This window comes from Myotis daubentonii, chromosome 4, assembly GCF_963259705.1.
Source record: "Myotis daubentonii chromosome 4, mMyoDau2.1, whole genome shotgun sequence".
Lineage (NCBI taxonomy): Eukaryota > Metazoa > Chordata > Mammalia > Chiroptera > Vespertilionidae > Myotis > Myotis daubentonii.
The window spans coordinates 112,357,781-112,374,232 of NC_081843.1; the positions used below are offsets into that span (position 1 = coordinate 112,357,781).

General features: G+C 46.2%; 1 protein-coding gene across 1 annotated transcript; it reads left to right on the plus strand.

The window, feature by feature from the left end:
- The first annotated feature begins 820 nt into the window (after nucleotides 1-820).
- Nucleotides 821-13,980, plus strand: AMACR (alpha-methylacyl-CoA racemase). Its single transcript, XM_059694979.1, has 5 exons — nucleotides 821-1,157; nucleotides 3,170-3,313; nucleotides 5,006-5,166; nucleotides 10,728-10,914; nucleotides 13,296-13,980. The coding sequence occupies exons 1-5, from the start codon at nucleotides 911-913 to the stop codon at nucleotides 13,703-13,705; spliced, it is 1,149 nt and encodes a 382-aa protein (XP_059550962.1). The 5' UTR covers nucleotides 821-910; the 3' UTR covers nucleotides 13,706-13,980.
- The last annotated feature ends 2,472 nt before the right edge of the window (nucleotides 13,981-16,452 follow it).

The window sequence follows — 16,452 nt, forward strand, 5'->3', positions numbered from 1 at the left end:
AAACTCGGATCTGTCATTATCCATAAAAATGGCAGGTGACAAATCCAAAATATTTTTAGACCTCTCTCATTTGGCCCCGATGAGCACCCCCTTCTGAAGTTCTTCTGGTATTACACTTTATACATATTCCGTAGTGTAGTTTGAACTTTTTTTTTGGAAAGGCATGTAATCCACAGTGTATAACTCAAAATCGAGCGCACCTAGAAGGGATGGCAAGCCCTTTGTGGATTCAGTCATTCGTGGCTGAGAAGCACAGACAGCGAAGGAGGCGATCTGCAGGCCACAGGCGGAAACAGCATCCCTTTTGTTGTTGTGGGTCCTCACCCAGGGATATTTTCCCGTTGATTTTTAGGGAGGGGGAGAGACAGAGAGGAACATGGGGTGAGAGAGACACGTGGATTGCTTGCCTCCTGCACACGCTGACCAGGACGGGGATTGAGCCTGCAAACTAGGTCTGAGCCCCTGTTCAGAACTGAACCTAGTCCGCGGGCCGAGCTACAGCCACTGAGCAAAACCTGCTGAGGCTTTTTTTTTTTAATGTATAGCATCGTTCTTAAATAGGTATTCATTTTTTATTGCTCCAGGAACGGGCAGATATAGGGGCTCGAGTGGCACAACGGCTGGGTCAGGAAGATGAGCGTAAAAGCGTCCTAAGAGGACAGTGACAGGCCAGGGACCTCAAGGTCAAGCCTGGGGGTCATTTCGGACGTGGCTGCGGGACGAAAAGGACAGAGGCTCAGTGGACGCCACGCCCATCCCTCCCTGCGGCGGGGCCGGGGCGCGCCCACTGCGCAGACTCCCGGCCGCGCGCATGCGCAGGGGGCGGCGGCGCACTCGGGGCGGCGCGCCCGGGCCTGGATGTAGAGCGCCCAGGGCCTGTGTTCACCTTCGGAGAGAAACGCGGGTTGTCATGGCGCTGCGGGGCGTCTCGGTGGTGGAGCTGGCGGGCCTGGCCCCCGGCCCGTTCTGCGGGATGGTCCTGGCGGACTTCGGGGCGCAGGTGGTGCGCGTGGACCGGCCGGGCGCCGCGGGCGACGTGAGCCGCCTGTCGCGGGGCAAGCGCTCGCTGGCCGTGGACCTGAAGCGGCGGCGCGGAGCGGCCGTGGTGCGGCGCCTGTGCGCCCGCGCGGACGTGGTGCTGGAGCCCTTCCGCCACGGTGAGCGCCGAGGGCTCCGGCCCCGAGGGCTCCGGCCGGGCCGGACCGAGCTGATGGAGGCTGCGCCCTCGCGCCGTGGCCGCGGGAACCTTCCCGCCCAGCCTCCTGGACCTTCCTGGGGACCGGGTGTCCTTGGTCCCGGGCCCCTTGAGAACCTCTTCCCGACTTGAACCCGGGGGCCTGCCGGGGCCCGCGTCCCCTGACTCCCCTCCCCGACTTCCTCCCGTGTCTCTTCCCGGTCACCCATGTCTGCCGGCCTAGGTCCTGGAGGGTCAGGAGCCCTCTGGGCATCTAACGCAAGTCCTAGGCCCTCTACCAGGACGGCGGCATAACGGGACATGGTCGTCGGGCTGCATTTCGGGGAGACGAGGTGGGGTTGTACCCCCACAGCCCTCTCCTGACCGGGCTGGCCCCCCGCCTCAGTGCAGGGGCTCCCAGGGCCAGGTCAGCTCCAGTTCATGTACCTGCTCCCCGGAGCCGCCTTCTCCATCCCCATCGGTCTCCCGTTCCACCGACAGGGGGCGCCCCGGTCTCTCACTGCGCACCCCTCTTTCAGAGCCGGGACTGCGGGAAGACAGGTGGTGTGGGGAGGCACTGCTGCCCCACAGATCCCAGACCCAGCCCAGCCCCCTCCCTGCTACCATGGCATCTCCTTCTGCTTAACTTTTTTAAAATATACTTTATTGATATTTTACAGAGAGGGAAGGAGGGGGATTAGAGAGTCAGAAACATCGATCAGCTGCCTCCTGCACACTCCCCACTGGGGATGTGCCTGCAACCAAGGTGCATGCCCTTGACCGGAATTGAACCTGGGACCCTTCAGTCCGCAGGCCGAGGCTCTATCCACTGAGCCAAACCGTGCAGGGCTCCTTCTGCATTGTTTATCCCAGTGCATGGGACCAGATGTCCACCCACCCAGCTGCCTGCATCAGAAGCTTGTGCTTCACAGGGACCCCACATCTCCCTTTCACTGCCCCCATTTTCAGTGAGAGGAGCCTGGCCGTTGTCCCTCTGGGATGCGTTCTCCCTCCGGGATGCGTTCTGTCCGCACCTGCTGCGGCCCCCGTGGCGCTGCTGTGACAACCTGCGGAAGGTGCTTCTTGGGTCAGCACCGCTGGGGCCCGTTCCAAGTCAGCAATCAGAGTGGTCTTGCTCGAGGACAAACCCCGAGCTGTGCCTGGTGTAGAGCAGGAAGTCGGCGAATGGATGGAATGTCTGTGAGGCGCCAGGCACATGGAGATGTGTTAACGCATCTCCCCCACAGCCAGCTTTGAGGATAGCGTCATTGGGATTATATCACAATTTATAGCGCCCCGTCTGAAGATGAAGGGAGCTCAGACTTGCCAAGGAGAGGATTTGAAATGCTCCCTGGAGGCACTGAAGACCCTTGGATAGGCCCGGAGGGAAATAAGGAAGGAGACAGCATTCCGGGGCAGAAGCCACACATCCCAGAAGTGCTGGCTTCACTCTGGGTTCCAAACTCCTGGTTGCTGTGTAGTTTGGAAATGCTCATGTGGTTTGATTCTGACACCGCTCTCTCTTCCTCCGCCTTCACTGAGGATCATTGCCTGAGTCACCATTTTAGACTTCTGTGGATATTTGCAAGTAATGCTAATAACATTTGTTGTTAAACCCACAACAAATGTTATCCGTACTACTTGCAAGCGTGCTGTCTTATGTTTGCCGCAGAAAAGGGAGTACACGCTTCCTCAATCCATGCGCCCTTAAAAAAAAAGTTGCTTTTAGCCCTAACTGGTTTGGCTCAGCAGATAGAGCGTCGGCCTTCGGACTGAGGGGTCTTCGATTCCGGTCAGGGGCATGTGCCTGGGTTGAGGGCACATCCCTAGTGGGGGGTGTGCAGGAGGCAGCTGATTGATGTTTCTCATCGATGTTTCTAACTCTCTATCCCTTCCCCTTCCACTCTGTAAAAAATCAATAAAAAAATTATATATATATATATATATATATATATATATATATATATATATATATGAAGTTGCTTTTCTCACAAGGTGTCATGGAGAAGCTCCAGCTGGGCCCCGAGATCCTGCAGAAGGAGAACCCCAGGCTCATCTATGCCAGGCTGAGCGGGTTTGGCCAGTCAGGAAGATTCGCCACGGCAGCAGGCCATGACATCAACTACTTGGCTCTGTCAGGTATGCTGGGAAACAGGATTGCTCTACACTTTCCATTTTGTTTCCAGGCAAGTTCTAAAGTCACACTGATTAATGCAAAGGAGTCTCTAAAGGTGAGCATTTAAATCAGTAAGGACAGTATGGTGGTTTCCAAAGCACTGGCTTGTCTTGGAACAGTCACTCTCAGCCCTTTCCTCTGTCTTCACACATCTGATGGATAATATTCTCTCATTCTTACTGCACATGTGGAGTCACTTCTCAGGCAGGCCCCTGCCAGGGAGTCAGGGACCGGGTGGTGACAGGGATGGCAGCTCTGTCATTAGAAAATGCTGATGCGGTTTGATTCTGACACCCCTCTTCCTCCACCTTCATGGAGAATCATTGCCTGAGTCACCGTTTGAGATTTTTGTAGATACTGCTCAACTGTTGTTTTCAGGTCGTCATACCCCTTTATTAGAAATTTTACCCGTGAGAGCATGTCTTAGAATGGCCTGATTCTAGAACGGCCCGTTTGAAATGAATAAAACTAAAAAAAGAAAAAAAAAGACCGTACCCTTGTATGTAATGATGTTTACTTTGAATTTATATTAGTTCACACAAACACTCCATCCATGCTTTTGTTCCGGCCCTTCGGTCCAGTTTAAGAACCCATTGTGGCTGAACCGGTTTGGCTCAGTGGATAGAGCGTCAGCCTGCGGACTCAAGGGTCCCGGGTTCCATTCCGGTCAAGGGCATGTACCCTGGTTGCGGGCACATCCCCAGTGGGGGGCGTGCAGGAGGCAGCTGATCGATCTCTCTCATCGATGTTTCTAACTCTCTATCCCTCTCCCTTCTTCTCTGTGGAAAATCAATAAAATATATTTAAAAACAAAACAAAACACCAACTCTTTAAAAAAAACATTAAAAAAAAAAAAAGAACCCATTGTGGTCCTTGAGTCAAAAAGTTTGCCCACCCCTGTTCTAGAATGTTAGGATTGTGGGTTGTTGAGTAAATTATCTCAGAATCTGTGAGTGCACATTTAAAGGTTGAGGAGAGAGTGAGTACAGAACTGGTTTTTCAAGTCTAGTTAAGCCCTTTCTTTTTCTTGTGTTCAATTATTGCATCTTTTTCTAATAAGAATGGAAGTGCGTTATACTTTTGTGAAATCATAAACTAAATTGATAACAATCTTTTTTTTCTTCTGGCATCATTTTTCTCATTTTGCTCAATAAGTAAAAAACTTACAAATAAAATTTTGAAAATGTTCGGTGGAATAAAGTTTTGGAAAAGAAAAAAAACACAAAAGGAGGAACCGGTTGGAGGGAAAGCCTGTTCACTAGTAGGCTGAATACGTTTAGAATTGGAAAAGCATCATGTCCTAGTTTCCACTTACGTGAGCGACTGGAGAGACTGTTACTCCTCCTTTATGTATTTATTTATTTTTATTTTTATTTTTTTAAATATATTTTATTGATTTTTTACAGAGAGAAAGGGAGAGAGATAGAGAGTTAGAAACATCGACGAGAGAGAAACATCGATCAGCTGCCTCCTGCACATCTCCTACTGGGGATGTGCCCACAACCCAGGTACATGCCCTTGACCGGAATCAAACCTGGCACCTTTCAGTCCGCAGGCCGACGCTCCATCCACTGAGCCAAACCGGTTTTGGCCTTTATGTATTTATTTAAAAGGGACATTAACTTGATGGTTAATGCTCTCTGATTTTTCTGTAGGTGTCCTGTCCAGACTTGGCAGCAGCGGTGAGAACCCTTCTGCTCCCCTGAACCTGCTGGCAGACTTTGCTGGTGGCGGCCTCATGTGCGCCCTGGGCATCGTGATGGCTCTGTTTGAACGCACGCGCTCCGGCAGAGGCCAGGTCATCGACTCCAGCATGGTGAGTGTTCACTGCGGAGATGACAGCCCTGCCAGTTGCTCCTAAGTGTGAAATATGGCTGCCTCACATGTTTTTCTGAACAAGACAAGAGATCAATGAGATCTGAAGATTGAATCCAAGTTACCAAGGACATCCTTAAAAAAAAAATAGCCTCCTATCCTTTACATGAGTCAGAATGTCGTATCTTGGTCATGTGTCTATGGAGTCCAAGTCCATTTTATACAGTTTTCACGACTCACCTGATTCTTGTGTTTTATTAATTTTCCCCGAGCTGTTTCTTGGGATTAGAATATAGTTTTCAAGAAACCCTCATTCAAAACGGGGCTCAAGAAGTCTTCCCTAGCAGAGAAGATTCTTAAGGATGCAAAGGTCAAACGGAGCAGACTGGGCCTTCTTGCTGCACTTTGTAGGAGACATTGGCATCATAATGCTCCGGTTTTATACCATCTTACCTTGGTCATGTGCCTTGTGTGGTGGTAAGCGAGGCACTGTCCCGTGTGATTCCTTCTAATACAGTTGCATTTGGAACACGTTATTTTAAAGAGCGGAAAACAGAAGCATGGAAATGTGCCCCAGGTCTCACAGCTGGTTGGTAAGAGCCCAATCAGTGCCACCACATGTTTGCATCTGGACCAATCTTTAGAGGGAGGATGGGGGATGGACTCGGGGGAGTTAAGGCTGGAGGCAGAGAGGTGGTTGCTGGGTTATTGCCAAGAGATGAGAGCAAGTACTAAGTAGTTAGTGGTAGAATGGGTCTGGATTGAAGGGATATCTGCGATGTGAAATGGGATTTGGCAGTGCATTGGCAGTGCAGTGAGGGGAGCGGGAGGAATCGAGGATGGCCCCTGATTTCTGGCAGGGGTGACCTGGTGCATGGTGTCACTGGCACCCCGGGGGAGGATTACTGAAGGAAGAGGCAGTGTGGCGCAGTGGTAAGGAGCGCAGAATCTGATGGCTGACTCCCTCCATCCTGGTGCTGCCATTTCCTAGCTCTGTGATCTTGGGTGAGTGACTTAAGCTCCCAGTGCCTCAGCTCTTTGTAATAATGGCATCTACCACAGTGAACAGTGGCTGGCACTCTGTAAGAATTTTTTGTTGTTATTAAAAAAGGAAGGGAATTTGTTTTTGGTGACTTCAGGTTTGCAGTGCCTTGAGATATCCAGATGGCATAGTAAAGTCAGAGACTAGAAACAGGTTTCAGTCATTCGGGATCACGCGGGGCTGATCTGCTAGGGAAGGGGGCAGAGCAACAGCCAGGGCTAAGTGGGAGGACGGGAGGGAGTGTTGTCATGGAAACAAAGGAAAGAGAAACCTCCAAGAAAAAGGAATGGTCAGGGGCCATATTTGGTGGTAATCGCACGCGTTAAAACAGAAGAATCTCATAAATTGGATTTGTCATCGGGGACCTTGTGAAAGCTGTTTCCTACCAGGATCCCTCTCTGGAGCCTTTGCCGCACTTTCTTCTCCTCTCAGGCTCATCACCGGCAGCTCTGTAACGGCCTCTGTGCCTTGCGATGCTGCCCTCGGGTGCAGCTCACACTGCCTTTGTGCCCAGTGGTCTTGTCTCAGCTCCTCACCCAGTCCCAGCGGGCACTAGGAGCAGCAGCCGTGCCAGGCTCACTTTCTGCGAGGAAGCGGGAGGCAGGGTGCTTTCTGGGTGTCTGCCCTCCGCAGACGCCCACAGCCCCCAGAGGGGGTGTGCTCACCTCACCTGGCACTGGAAGAGCTTCAGACTTGTAGAGGATGGCTGGGAAGAAGCAAAGGGTCAGAAGCAGCGGACAGTCTGACACAGAAGCCCCTGCTTTCAGGTATTGCCCTCTGCTGCCCTCTACTGGTCCCTGTGGCCCAAAAGGACTGAACTAAGGGTAAACATGGGCCTTGGAAGTTTTTTAAAAAAATATGTTTTATTGATTTTTTTTACAGAGAGGAAAGGAGAGGGATAGAGAGTTAGAAACATCGATGAGAGAGAGACATTGATCAGCTGCCTCCCGCACACCCCCCACTGGGGACACGCCCGCAACCAAGGCACATGCCCCTGACTGGAATTGAACCTGGGACCCTTCAGTCCGCAGGCCAACGCTCCATCCACTGAGCCAAACCGGTCAGGGCAAGGGCCTTGGGAGTTTTAAGGAGAATTTTAGGCTAAGTACTTATTTCATAATAATTTAAATAATTTATTAATGACATTTAATTGCTTATTTAATAGTATGTAAATGTGTGTATATATGTGTATGTATGTATGTATATATATGTGTGTGTGTGTGTATATATATTATATATATATATATTATATATATATATATAATTGTGTGTATCATTATACGTGTGATATCTAAGATATGTGTAACACAGATTCAAAAAATTGCACTGCCATAGGCTCCTTATACAAACTCCACTATTTGGTGATGTCAAATATCAGAGCCATAAATTCAGGTGTACGTGAGACATCAGGTTAAAAAGGAAAACAGATGCATCCTAGTGATAATTGGCATTTGTTTCACAGCTAGTAACTGTGAGAAGTTCCATGCTAACAGCTGGAATTGGCCCTTCTGTGGGTAGCTCAGCTCTCAGCTGGAATTGGCCCCCTCCCCTGTTTGTACCCTCAGCTCACAGCTGGAATTGGCCCCCTATTGGTACCCTCAGCTCTCAGCTGGAATTGGTCCCTCTGTTGCTACCCTCAGCTCACAGTTGGGATTGGTCCCTCTATTGGTACCCTCAGCTCACAGCTGGAATTGGCCCCCCTGTTGGTACCCTGAGCTCTCAGCTGGAATTGGCCCCCTATTGGTACCCTCAGCTCTCAGCTGGAATTGGTCCCTCTGTTGGTACCCTGAGCTCTCAGCTGGAATTGGCCCCCTATTGGCAACCTGAGAGGAGGACTCTTCGATGGCTTTCTTCTGGGCAGCTGAAAGCATCAGGGTTGTAAAAGCCACAAGGTTAGGGAAGTATCTTCTCTAAATAGTGCCATGCATGAAGCCTATGGTAGTCATAACTGAGAACGTGAACCCATTTCTTCTACTCCAGGACTCGGTGGGAAGTGGCATTCCTAAACTAGTTTGCCTGGACTCAGAAAACCCATATATGTGCCACCCACATTATTGTTAACAGGCATACCTGGGAGATGATTGCGGGTTTAGTTCCAGACCACTGCAATAAAGTGAATATTAAAATTGAGTCACACGAATTTTTGGTTTCTCAGTTCATATAAAAGATGTTTACACAATACTGTAATCTATTAAGTGTGCAATAGCATTATGTCTAAAAAACAATGTATATACCTTAACTTTTTAAAAAATATATTTTTATTGATTTCAGAGAGTAAGGGAGAGGGAGAGAGAGATAGAAACATCAATGATGAGAGAGAGTCAGTGATTGGCTACCTCCAGCATGCCCCCCACTGAGGATCGAGCCCACAACCCAGGCATGTGCCCTTGACTGGAATTGAACCCGGGACCCTCCAGTCTGCAGGCTGATGCTCTATCCACTGAGCAAAACCAGCTAGGGCCATGCCTTAACTTTTTAATTAAAAAATACTGTATTGCTAAAAATGCTAACCATCATCTAAGCTTGTTGGGAAAATGATAACAGTAGCTTTGCCCGATTCTAGGTTGCCACACATCTTCAATTTATAAAAACAGCAATACCTAGAACATACATTGGAGTCAAGACAGTCTCTTTAATAAATGGTGCTGGGAAAATTGGACAGATAACATGCAAAAAAATGAAACTAGACCACCAACTTACACCGTACACAAAAATAAACCCAAAATGGATAAAGGACTTAAATGTAAGATGGGAAACCATAAAAATACTAGAGGAATCCACAGGCAGCAAAATCTCAGACATATGCCGAAGCAGTTTCTTCACTGATACAGCTCCTAAGGCAATGGAAACTAAGGAGAAAATAAACAAATGGGACTACATCAAAATAAAAAGCTTCTGCACAGCAAAAGGAACCATCAACAAAACAACAAGAAAGCCCACTGCATAGGAGAAAATTTGCCAGTGTTATCACCAATAAGGGGTTTAATCTCCAACATTTATAGGGAACTCATACAGGGTAACAAAAGGAAGATAAACAATACAATCAAAAAATGGGCAAAGGACCTAAATAGATACTTTTCGAAAGAGGACATAAAGAAGGCCAAGAGACATGAAAACATGCTCAAAGTCACTAATCATCCGAGAGATGCAAATCAAAACGACAATGCGGATCCATCTCACACCTGTCAGACTGGCTATCATCAACAGATCAACAAACGGCAAGTGCTGGAGAGGATGCAGAGAAAAAGGAACCCTCGTGCACTGCTGGTGGGAATGCAGACTGGTGCAGCCACTGTGGAGAACAGTATGGAGTTTCCTCAAAAAACTAAAAATGGAACTCCCATTTGACCCAGTGATCCCACTTCTAGGAATATATCCCAAGAAACTAGAAACACCAATCAGAAAGGATATATGCACCCCTATGTTCATAGCAGCACAATTCACCATAGCAAAGATTTGGAAACAGCCTAAGTGCCCATCAGCAGATGAGTGGATTAGAAAACTGTGGTACATCTACACAATGGAATACTATGCTACAGTAAAAAAGAAGGAATTCTTATTATTTACAACAGCATGGATGGAACAGGAGAACTTTATACTAAGCAAAATAAGCCAGTCAGAGAAAGATAAATATCACATGATCTCACTCATTTGTGGAATATAATGAACAACATAAACTGATGAACAAAAACAAATCCAGAGACAGAGAAACATGGATCAGACCATCAAACCTCAGAGGGAAGGTAGGGGAGGGCGGGGGTAAAGGGGAGAGATGAACCAAAGGACTTGTATGCATGCATATGAGCCTAACCAATGGACACAGACACCAGGGGCGGTGAGGGCATGAGTGGGGGGCTGGGCGGGCAATGGGGGTATAAGGACACATATGTAATACCTTAATAAAGAAATGAAAATCAAATAAATAAAAACTGCAATACCTGCGGGGTGCAATACAGTGAGGTGTGCCTGTACTTTGAGACTTTCTAGTGATCATTAAAGGTGAGATAGTAAATACATAAGTACAGTTCTCTTGGGCTTGGAGTCAAACTAGAATAAGCTAAATTTTACTTAACGTGATTTATCTTTAGAATGTGATATGTGTTATATATCTGTGTGTATGTGTTTACAGATATTGAGATCAGAAAATGGACTTTAAAAAGCCTTTGTGCCTTCTATCCTGATGGTTTTAACATATACCCAAAAGTAGAGAGAATATTCTGTAAATGAACTTCTATGTACCCTCACCTAACTTCAAAAATTATCCGTATTCTGCCAGGCTTATTTGGAAGGTAGGACAAAGTAATAACTTCTAGTTTTCTGAACAGTATTTTCTGAGTTGAATAGTGTAGAAACCCTCTCTACCGTAACTTAGATACCAAGGAAGTTGTATAATTAGATATAACCTTGTTAGACTCTTAAGATAAACATTTTTTGCACAATTAAAGAACAACCTAAGTAGAAAGTAGCTGTGCTTTACAGTTTATTTACCTGGATTGGTCTTGTGTTCTGTTTCTTTAAAGGTGGAAGGCACGGCATATCTAAGTTCTTTTCTGTGGAAAACTAAAAACCTCGGGCTGTGGGAACAGCCTCGAGGGGAGAACCTGCTAGATGGTGGGGCCCCTTTCTACACAACGTACAGGACGGCCGACGGGGAGTTCATGGCTGTTGGCGCGTTAGAACCCCAGTTCTACCAGCTGCTGGTCAAGGGTGGGTAACTGCCCTGTGCCTCCCGCCCCTTATGGCTGCCCTTCAGCCGCTCTCTCAGGGCCTTCTGAAGTTCATGATGTCTTTTACTACATACTCACTTTATGATTAACCTAATCACAGCCATCATTCTACTGTGGGGTATTTCCCCCATCTTTTAAATTGACAGGTAATTTTACAATTCTATAAAATAGCTCAGATTTAAAAAAATAATGCCCTCTTTTGTGGGAGTTCGGTGTGTTTCTTACATTTTGTGCTCTGTAGTGTTAGATATTTATCTTGCCCTTGTGTGCTGTTATCTCTTCTTCCTTAGAAATGACCTGCTAGCCATCCTGTCCCTGGATAGCTGTCCCTCATGACACCTCAGTGGAGGGTCACCAGAGCACGGAGAGACTGGTGACTGAGATTTGTTGGAATACGTTACTATCACTTGAGGCTTCTGCAGTTTAACTGTCGTGCAGATTCTTGTCTTGTTGGCATGCTACCACAAGTTAGCAAGAAAATTTGTGATCTCTTCTTTCCTGGTTAAATAATTGAACTGAAGTTTTTTTTGTTCCTGTGCAATGTTTGAATTTAAAGTTTACAGATAATTTAGGATCTAAGAAGTTTTAGAATATACTCTGAAGTGATGTGACAAACTGGTCACAGTGCATTTCTCTCAACTTTAGAGTTTCACTGTTATGTATAGTAGCTTTTCAGATGCAATGTACTACTCAAAGTTACTTGTAGATAGCTGCAATGACTGTTTTTGCCAGCATTAGAGAGCAATTTATGATCAACTACATTAATTTCACCAACTTAAATATAGTTGAAAAAAACTGTAGAACCGTTTTTTAAGCATTACAGAGTTTATAAAGTAAGAAATAAAAAAATTATTTCTTGTCTTTCCACTTGGGGTTAGTTTGGGATGTGGCCTTCTAGTCCTTTTTTTGTGTACATACAAACAAAACTATTTTCAATTTATGATTTACATATAATATATGCAATTATATAAAATTATAATTAATAGCCATCTCCTTTTATTCAACAACTAGAGGCCCAATGCACAAAATTCATGCAAGAGTAGGCCTTCCTTTCCCCAGGGGCCGGCACCGGCTTCCCTCTGGCACCTGGGACCTGGGCTGCCCTCGCAGCCCTGGCTTTGTCCAGAAGGTCGTCCGGAAGGACATCTGGTCTAATTAGCATATTACACTTTTATTATAGACATAAAAAAGGCATCATTTCTTGTCAATATGAAAGTCCTTCATCCTGCATTTTCAGAGCAGCTTACAGTTAGTTGTTCTTCAACATGGTGGAGAAGGAAAGGGTTATGAAAATGAAAATTATTTGATTAACGTGGCTAAATTTACACAAAATATGCAGAAGAAGAAGGGGCTTTTATTATTATTTCACCCTTAAACTTCCACACTAAAAAACCCTCTTTTGTGAGGGAATAAATGACATTTACACCAAACCCTGGTCAAGTGGCGCTTTTGGGTATAATTTAATCAGCACTGGAGTCCTGCGGGGTAGGAGCTTGTCAGTGAAGGAAGCGTGAGCCAGAGGAGCCATCCTTCCTGTGCCTCCCCCGCAGGTGCCTTCATCCTTTCTGCCTGCGCGGGGTGGGCCCTCCACGGCCCTTTATGCTCAAGAGCAAAGTCTGTGTGCCCCACCGGTGACCGGACAGCCGGTAACCCCTGTCCTGTTTGCTATAGGAACAGTGCAGTGAGCCTTGGATACTTTACAACTTTTTGGTTCCTTGTTCACAGTGTTTTTAAGGGGATAATGAATCAATTATCACTATCCTCCCAGAACTCTTTCATTTGATTAAATACAGAGAAATGAATACTATTCATAAAATTGCGATCTTGAATTTGATCATTTATTGTTAGGCCTCTTCCTTGAAACCTGAGGCAGACAGGTGTAAATTGTTTAAATTTTATCTTCTGTAGGGTTGGGAGCATATGTACATTACGAGGTTACTTTAGTTCAATCTGACAGATAATAACATCATGAGGAAATTTCTTCTTGAAATCCCATTCAGAGGGAAAAATAGATTTTTGAAATTAGACTGTTTTTTAAAAAATATATTTTTTATTGTTGATATGTGACACCCCCTCCCCCCCCCCCCCCCCGCCTTACCTCCCTAGGCTACTTTTGATGAAGTGTAAATAATAAAACCCAGGCGTGGAAAGTCTGTTTTGAATCCTGCCACGCCTACTACTTCTGTCCTCTCCAGCCTTGGGCTCCAACTGCGGGCGGAGTTTGAATTTCCTCTCTTGGCCCATTTGAGAAACCTTTATAGAACATCCTATTTGGGAATGTAAGCTTAAAGCTCTTTTTTGTTTTTTATAATCGTTCCACCCAAAGCATCATAATTTATGAAATTGTGTTTTTCCTCTCAGGTCTCGGGCTAAAATCCGACGAACTTCCCAATCAGATGAGCATGGCTGACTGGCCAGAGATGAAGAAGAAATTTGCAGCTGCATTTGCCACGAAGACAAAGGCGGAGTGGTGCCGGGTCTTTGACGGCACAGATGCGTGCGTGACTCCGGTTCTGACTTTCGAAGAGGTCGCCCATCATGCTCACAACAAGGAGCGGGGCTCGTTCATCACGGATGGGGAGCAGGGCGTGAGTCCCCGCCCCGCGCCTCTGCTGTCACACACCCCAGCCACCCCTTGTTTGGACAGGGATCCACGGATAGGAGAACACACTGAAGAGATACTTAAAGAGTTTGGGTTCAGCCAGGAAGAGATCGATCAGCTTTACTCAGATAAAGTTATTGAAGGTCAGAAGCTGAGAGCTAGCCTCTAAAGTCCCTCAGCGCAAGTGAGTCTGAATACTGCGTATCTAGAATGACACCTACAGATGTGTGCATGGGAACATGAGCCGACAGGCCCGCAGCGTTCCAGCTGTTCTGATTCAGAAACAGTAGTGATCCATCCTGAAAACGACTAACACCAAGTGGCTTTGGTTTAGGGATGTTTTTAATTTACCTGTACTAAATTAGGGCACTCTTTCTACCTTGACAGATTATATTTGTTGGTATTAAAACACTTAAATATTTATAATATACTTTAAATAAATTAATATAATTTTTTTATTAAATAAAGCTTTTCTGCCCTAAACTTGTGAACTTTTAAGTCTGAAAAACTTTCAAGAAAGTCCTATGAAGTAGCACTTAAATAGCTTATTGTGACTCACTGAAATGTTTTTGGTTCTACTGTTCACCAAAACGCATATCTTTAGATAGAAAAGTATGATCCTTCTAATCTGATAAGGAAGCTATTCAGCCAGTCTTGAAATGTCCTTCGGCTCGCCCCCCCTGCCTCCAGACCACCCCCTGAGAGCCTGCCTCCCCCGCGCGGTCGCGTCAGCATCAGCCACCCGTGGCCTGACTCAGTCACCGGCACTGCACCCACCTGCCGGGCCTCGCAGACTTCTTCCTTTCACCCGTTTCTGGCTCCCAGTCCCGTCGCGTCTCCCTCTGCCCCTGTAGGCCCTGGCTCACCCCTCACTTCCCTTAGGCCACTGCCCAGGTGCCACTTCACAGGAGTCCTTTCCTGACTCCTGTCTGAAGTCGCAGTCACGTTATCCCTCGCTGCCCGCCCCCCCTCCCCCAGTTTTACTTTTCTTCACAGCACACATCACTGCTAACCCCAGCCCTCACTCCCTCTGAAGCACTGCATGCTAGACGGGAAGCTTTATACAGGATCTGTAGGGTTTATTCATGCTAAACCCCCCGCTCCTAGGACGGTGCCCAGCCCATGGCGGACACAGGGAGTATGTATTAAAGGAATGCAAGTCAGTAGCGACGTGCAGCCAGTCCCACCTCCACAGCCCTGGTGCCCGGCGCCCTGCCCATTACTCACTCCCGCCCTGTCACTGCTTCCCTGGACTGCTACACAGCTTCCTATTCACTTTGACTTCCAGTGTCATTGCCGTCGTTTATTTCCATCGTGGTTTTGACGCCAGGCTGGTCTTCTCAGGCCTGGAAAAGTAGTCTTCAGTGATCCTTTTTTCTTATAGGATAAAATACGAACTCATTCATATAGCACATCCACCCTTTATTTGTCATAAGACTTCTACCTAGTTGTCCAGTCCCATCCATGCCCCTCCCCTCCCCAGCACTTTATATTGGATTGCCCAGCGTTTCTAAATGCGCTTCCTTCCTTTCCATCGCTGCACCATTTTCTAGGACTCAACAATGCTCCTGCTCCCTTTTGCTCCAGCACGATGTCCTAGCAAACTCAGACTTGGCTCAGACACAGTCTTCCTAGTGCAGCTTCCTTCATTTCTCAACCCTATGGTGGTTTTGTATAGTGATTATGAACTTTGGAGCAGAAAGGCCTTGGGTTCGAATCTCACTCTATCAGTTGTGATGTCTGAGACGATGACTTTGCCATGCCTGGAACACCCTAGGTGCTAGGTGTTAGCTCCTAGTCTTAGAAACTCCGGTGACGTTCCCACTACACGTTGTACATATCTCCAAAGATAGTAATTGTTTTTAGTGTAGTTTACATACCTCTTCACTAGGCCACGAACTCCTAGCACACCAAGGAATCATATGGAGATACTGTTAAAACACAGACATCTGGATCCCAACCCTAGAGATTGGAATGCAGTGGGTCCAGGGCGGACCCAAGAATTTGCATTTTTCTGAACTTTCTTATATTGCTTCCAAGTCAAAGACCACACTTTGAGTAGCACCGTTCTAATGGATATGAACCAAGTAATTTTTACCTTTTTACTGTCATAGGTGCTAAAAAATCTGTTGAATAGATTGGTGAGGAAAAGGATAAAAATAAGTTGGCAAAAACTTGTAAATAAACAGATGGGCTGGCTTAGAGTATTGATTTCCGTGATTGATTAACTTTCTATAAAATGTTGAATGAAAAGTTTTTTTGTAGGGTGTGAACTTTTAGTGAATAAATGTATATAAATAAAGTCACTAGCTTTTGTTAGTGCCCCATACTTTTCTTCTGAAGAGTATAAGGCCTTGTGCAGAAAATGCTATACTTTCTCTTTTTTCTAGTTATCTTTTGGCAAACTGTAGATTTAGAAATAGGCAAGGGGGCAGGTAAGAGGATGGAAATTCTAGTGAAAGAGGGTTACCTTCGTTTTGTTTTACTTAATTTGAAAAATTAAATGTATTGGGTACATTGGTTAATATTATATACATTCAGGTTACAAGATCATAATTGGACATCTGTGTACTCTACTGTGTGCTCCCCGCCCGAAGTCTAGTTCCCTTCCATTGCCTACATCTGACCCCTTACCGCTTCACCTTCCCCCCTCTTCCCCCTGGGATAACCGTCATTCTGTTGTCTGAATCCGAGTTTGTTTTTGTTTTATTAGTTGGTTACTTTTTGTTTTATATGTCACATATGAGTGAATCCTAAACTTTTTGTTCTTTTTCATCTGACGTATTTTACTTAGCATAATCATCTCAAGATCCATCCATGTTGTTGCAAATGGCAATATTTTGTCTTTTTATGACTGAGTAGTACTCCATTGTGTATATGTACCACATCTTCTTTCTCTAATCATCCCTCAGTTGA

Excerpts from the sequence above, each read along its gene's own strand:
- AMACR (XM_059694979.1), top strand. The coding sequence starts at position 911 with ATGGCGCTGCGGGGCGTCTCGGTGGTGGAGCTGGCGGGCCTGGCCCCC. Across the intron at positions 3,314-5,005 it reads CAACTACTTGGCTCTGTCAG|GTGTCCTGTCCAGACTTGGC; the intron begins GTATGCTGGGAA and ends ATTTTTCTGTAG. Across the intron at positions 10,915-13,295 it reads CTACCAGCTGCTGGTCAAGG|GTCTCGGGCTAAAATCCGAC; the intron begins GTGGGTAACTGC and ends TTTTCCTCTCAG.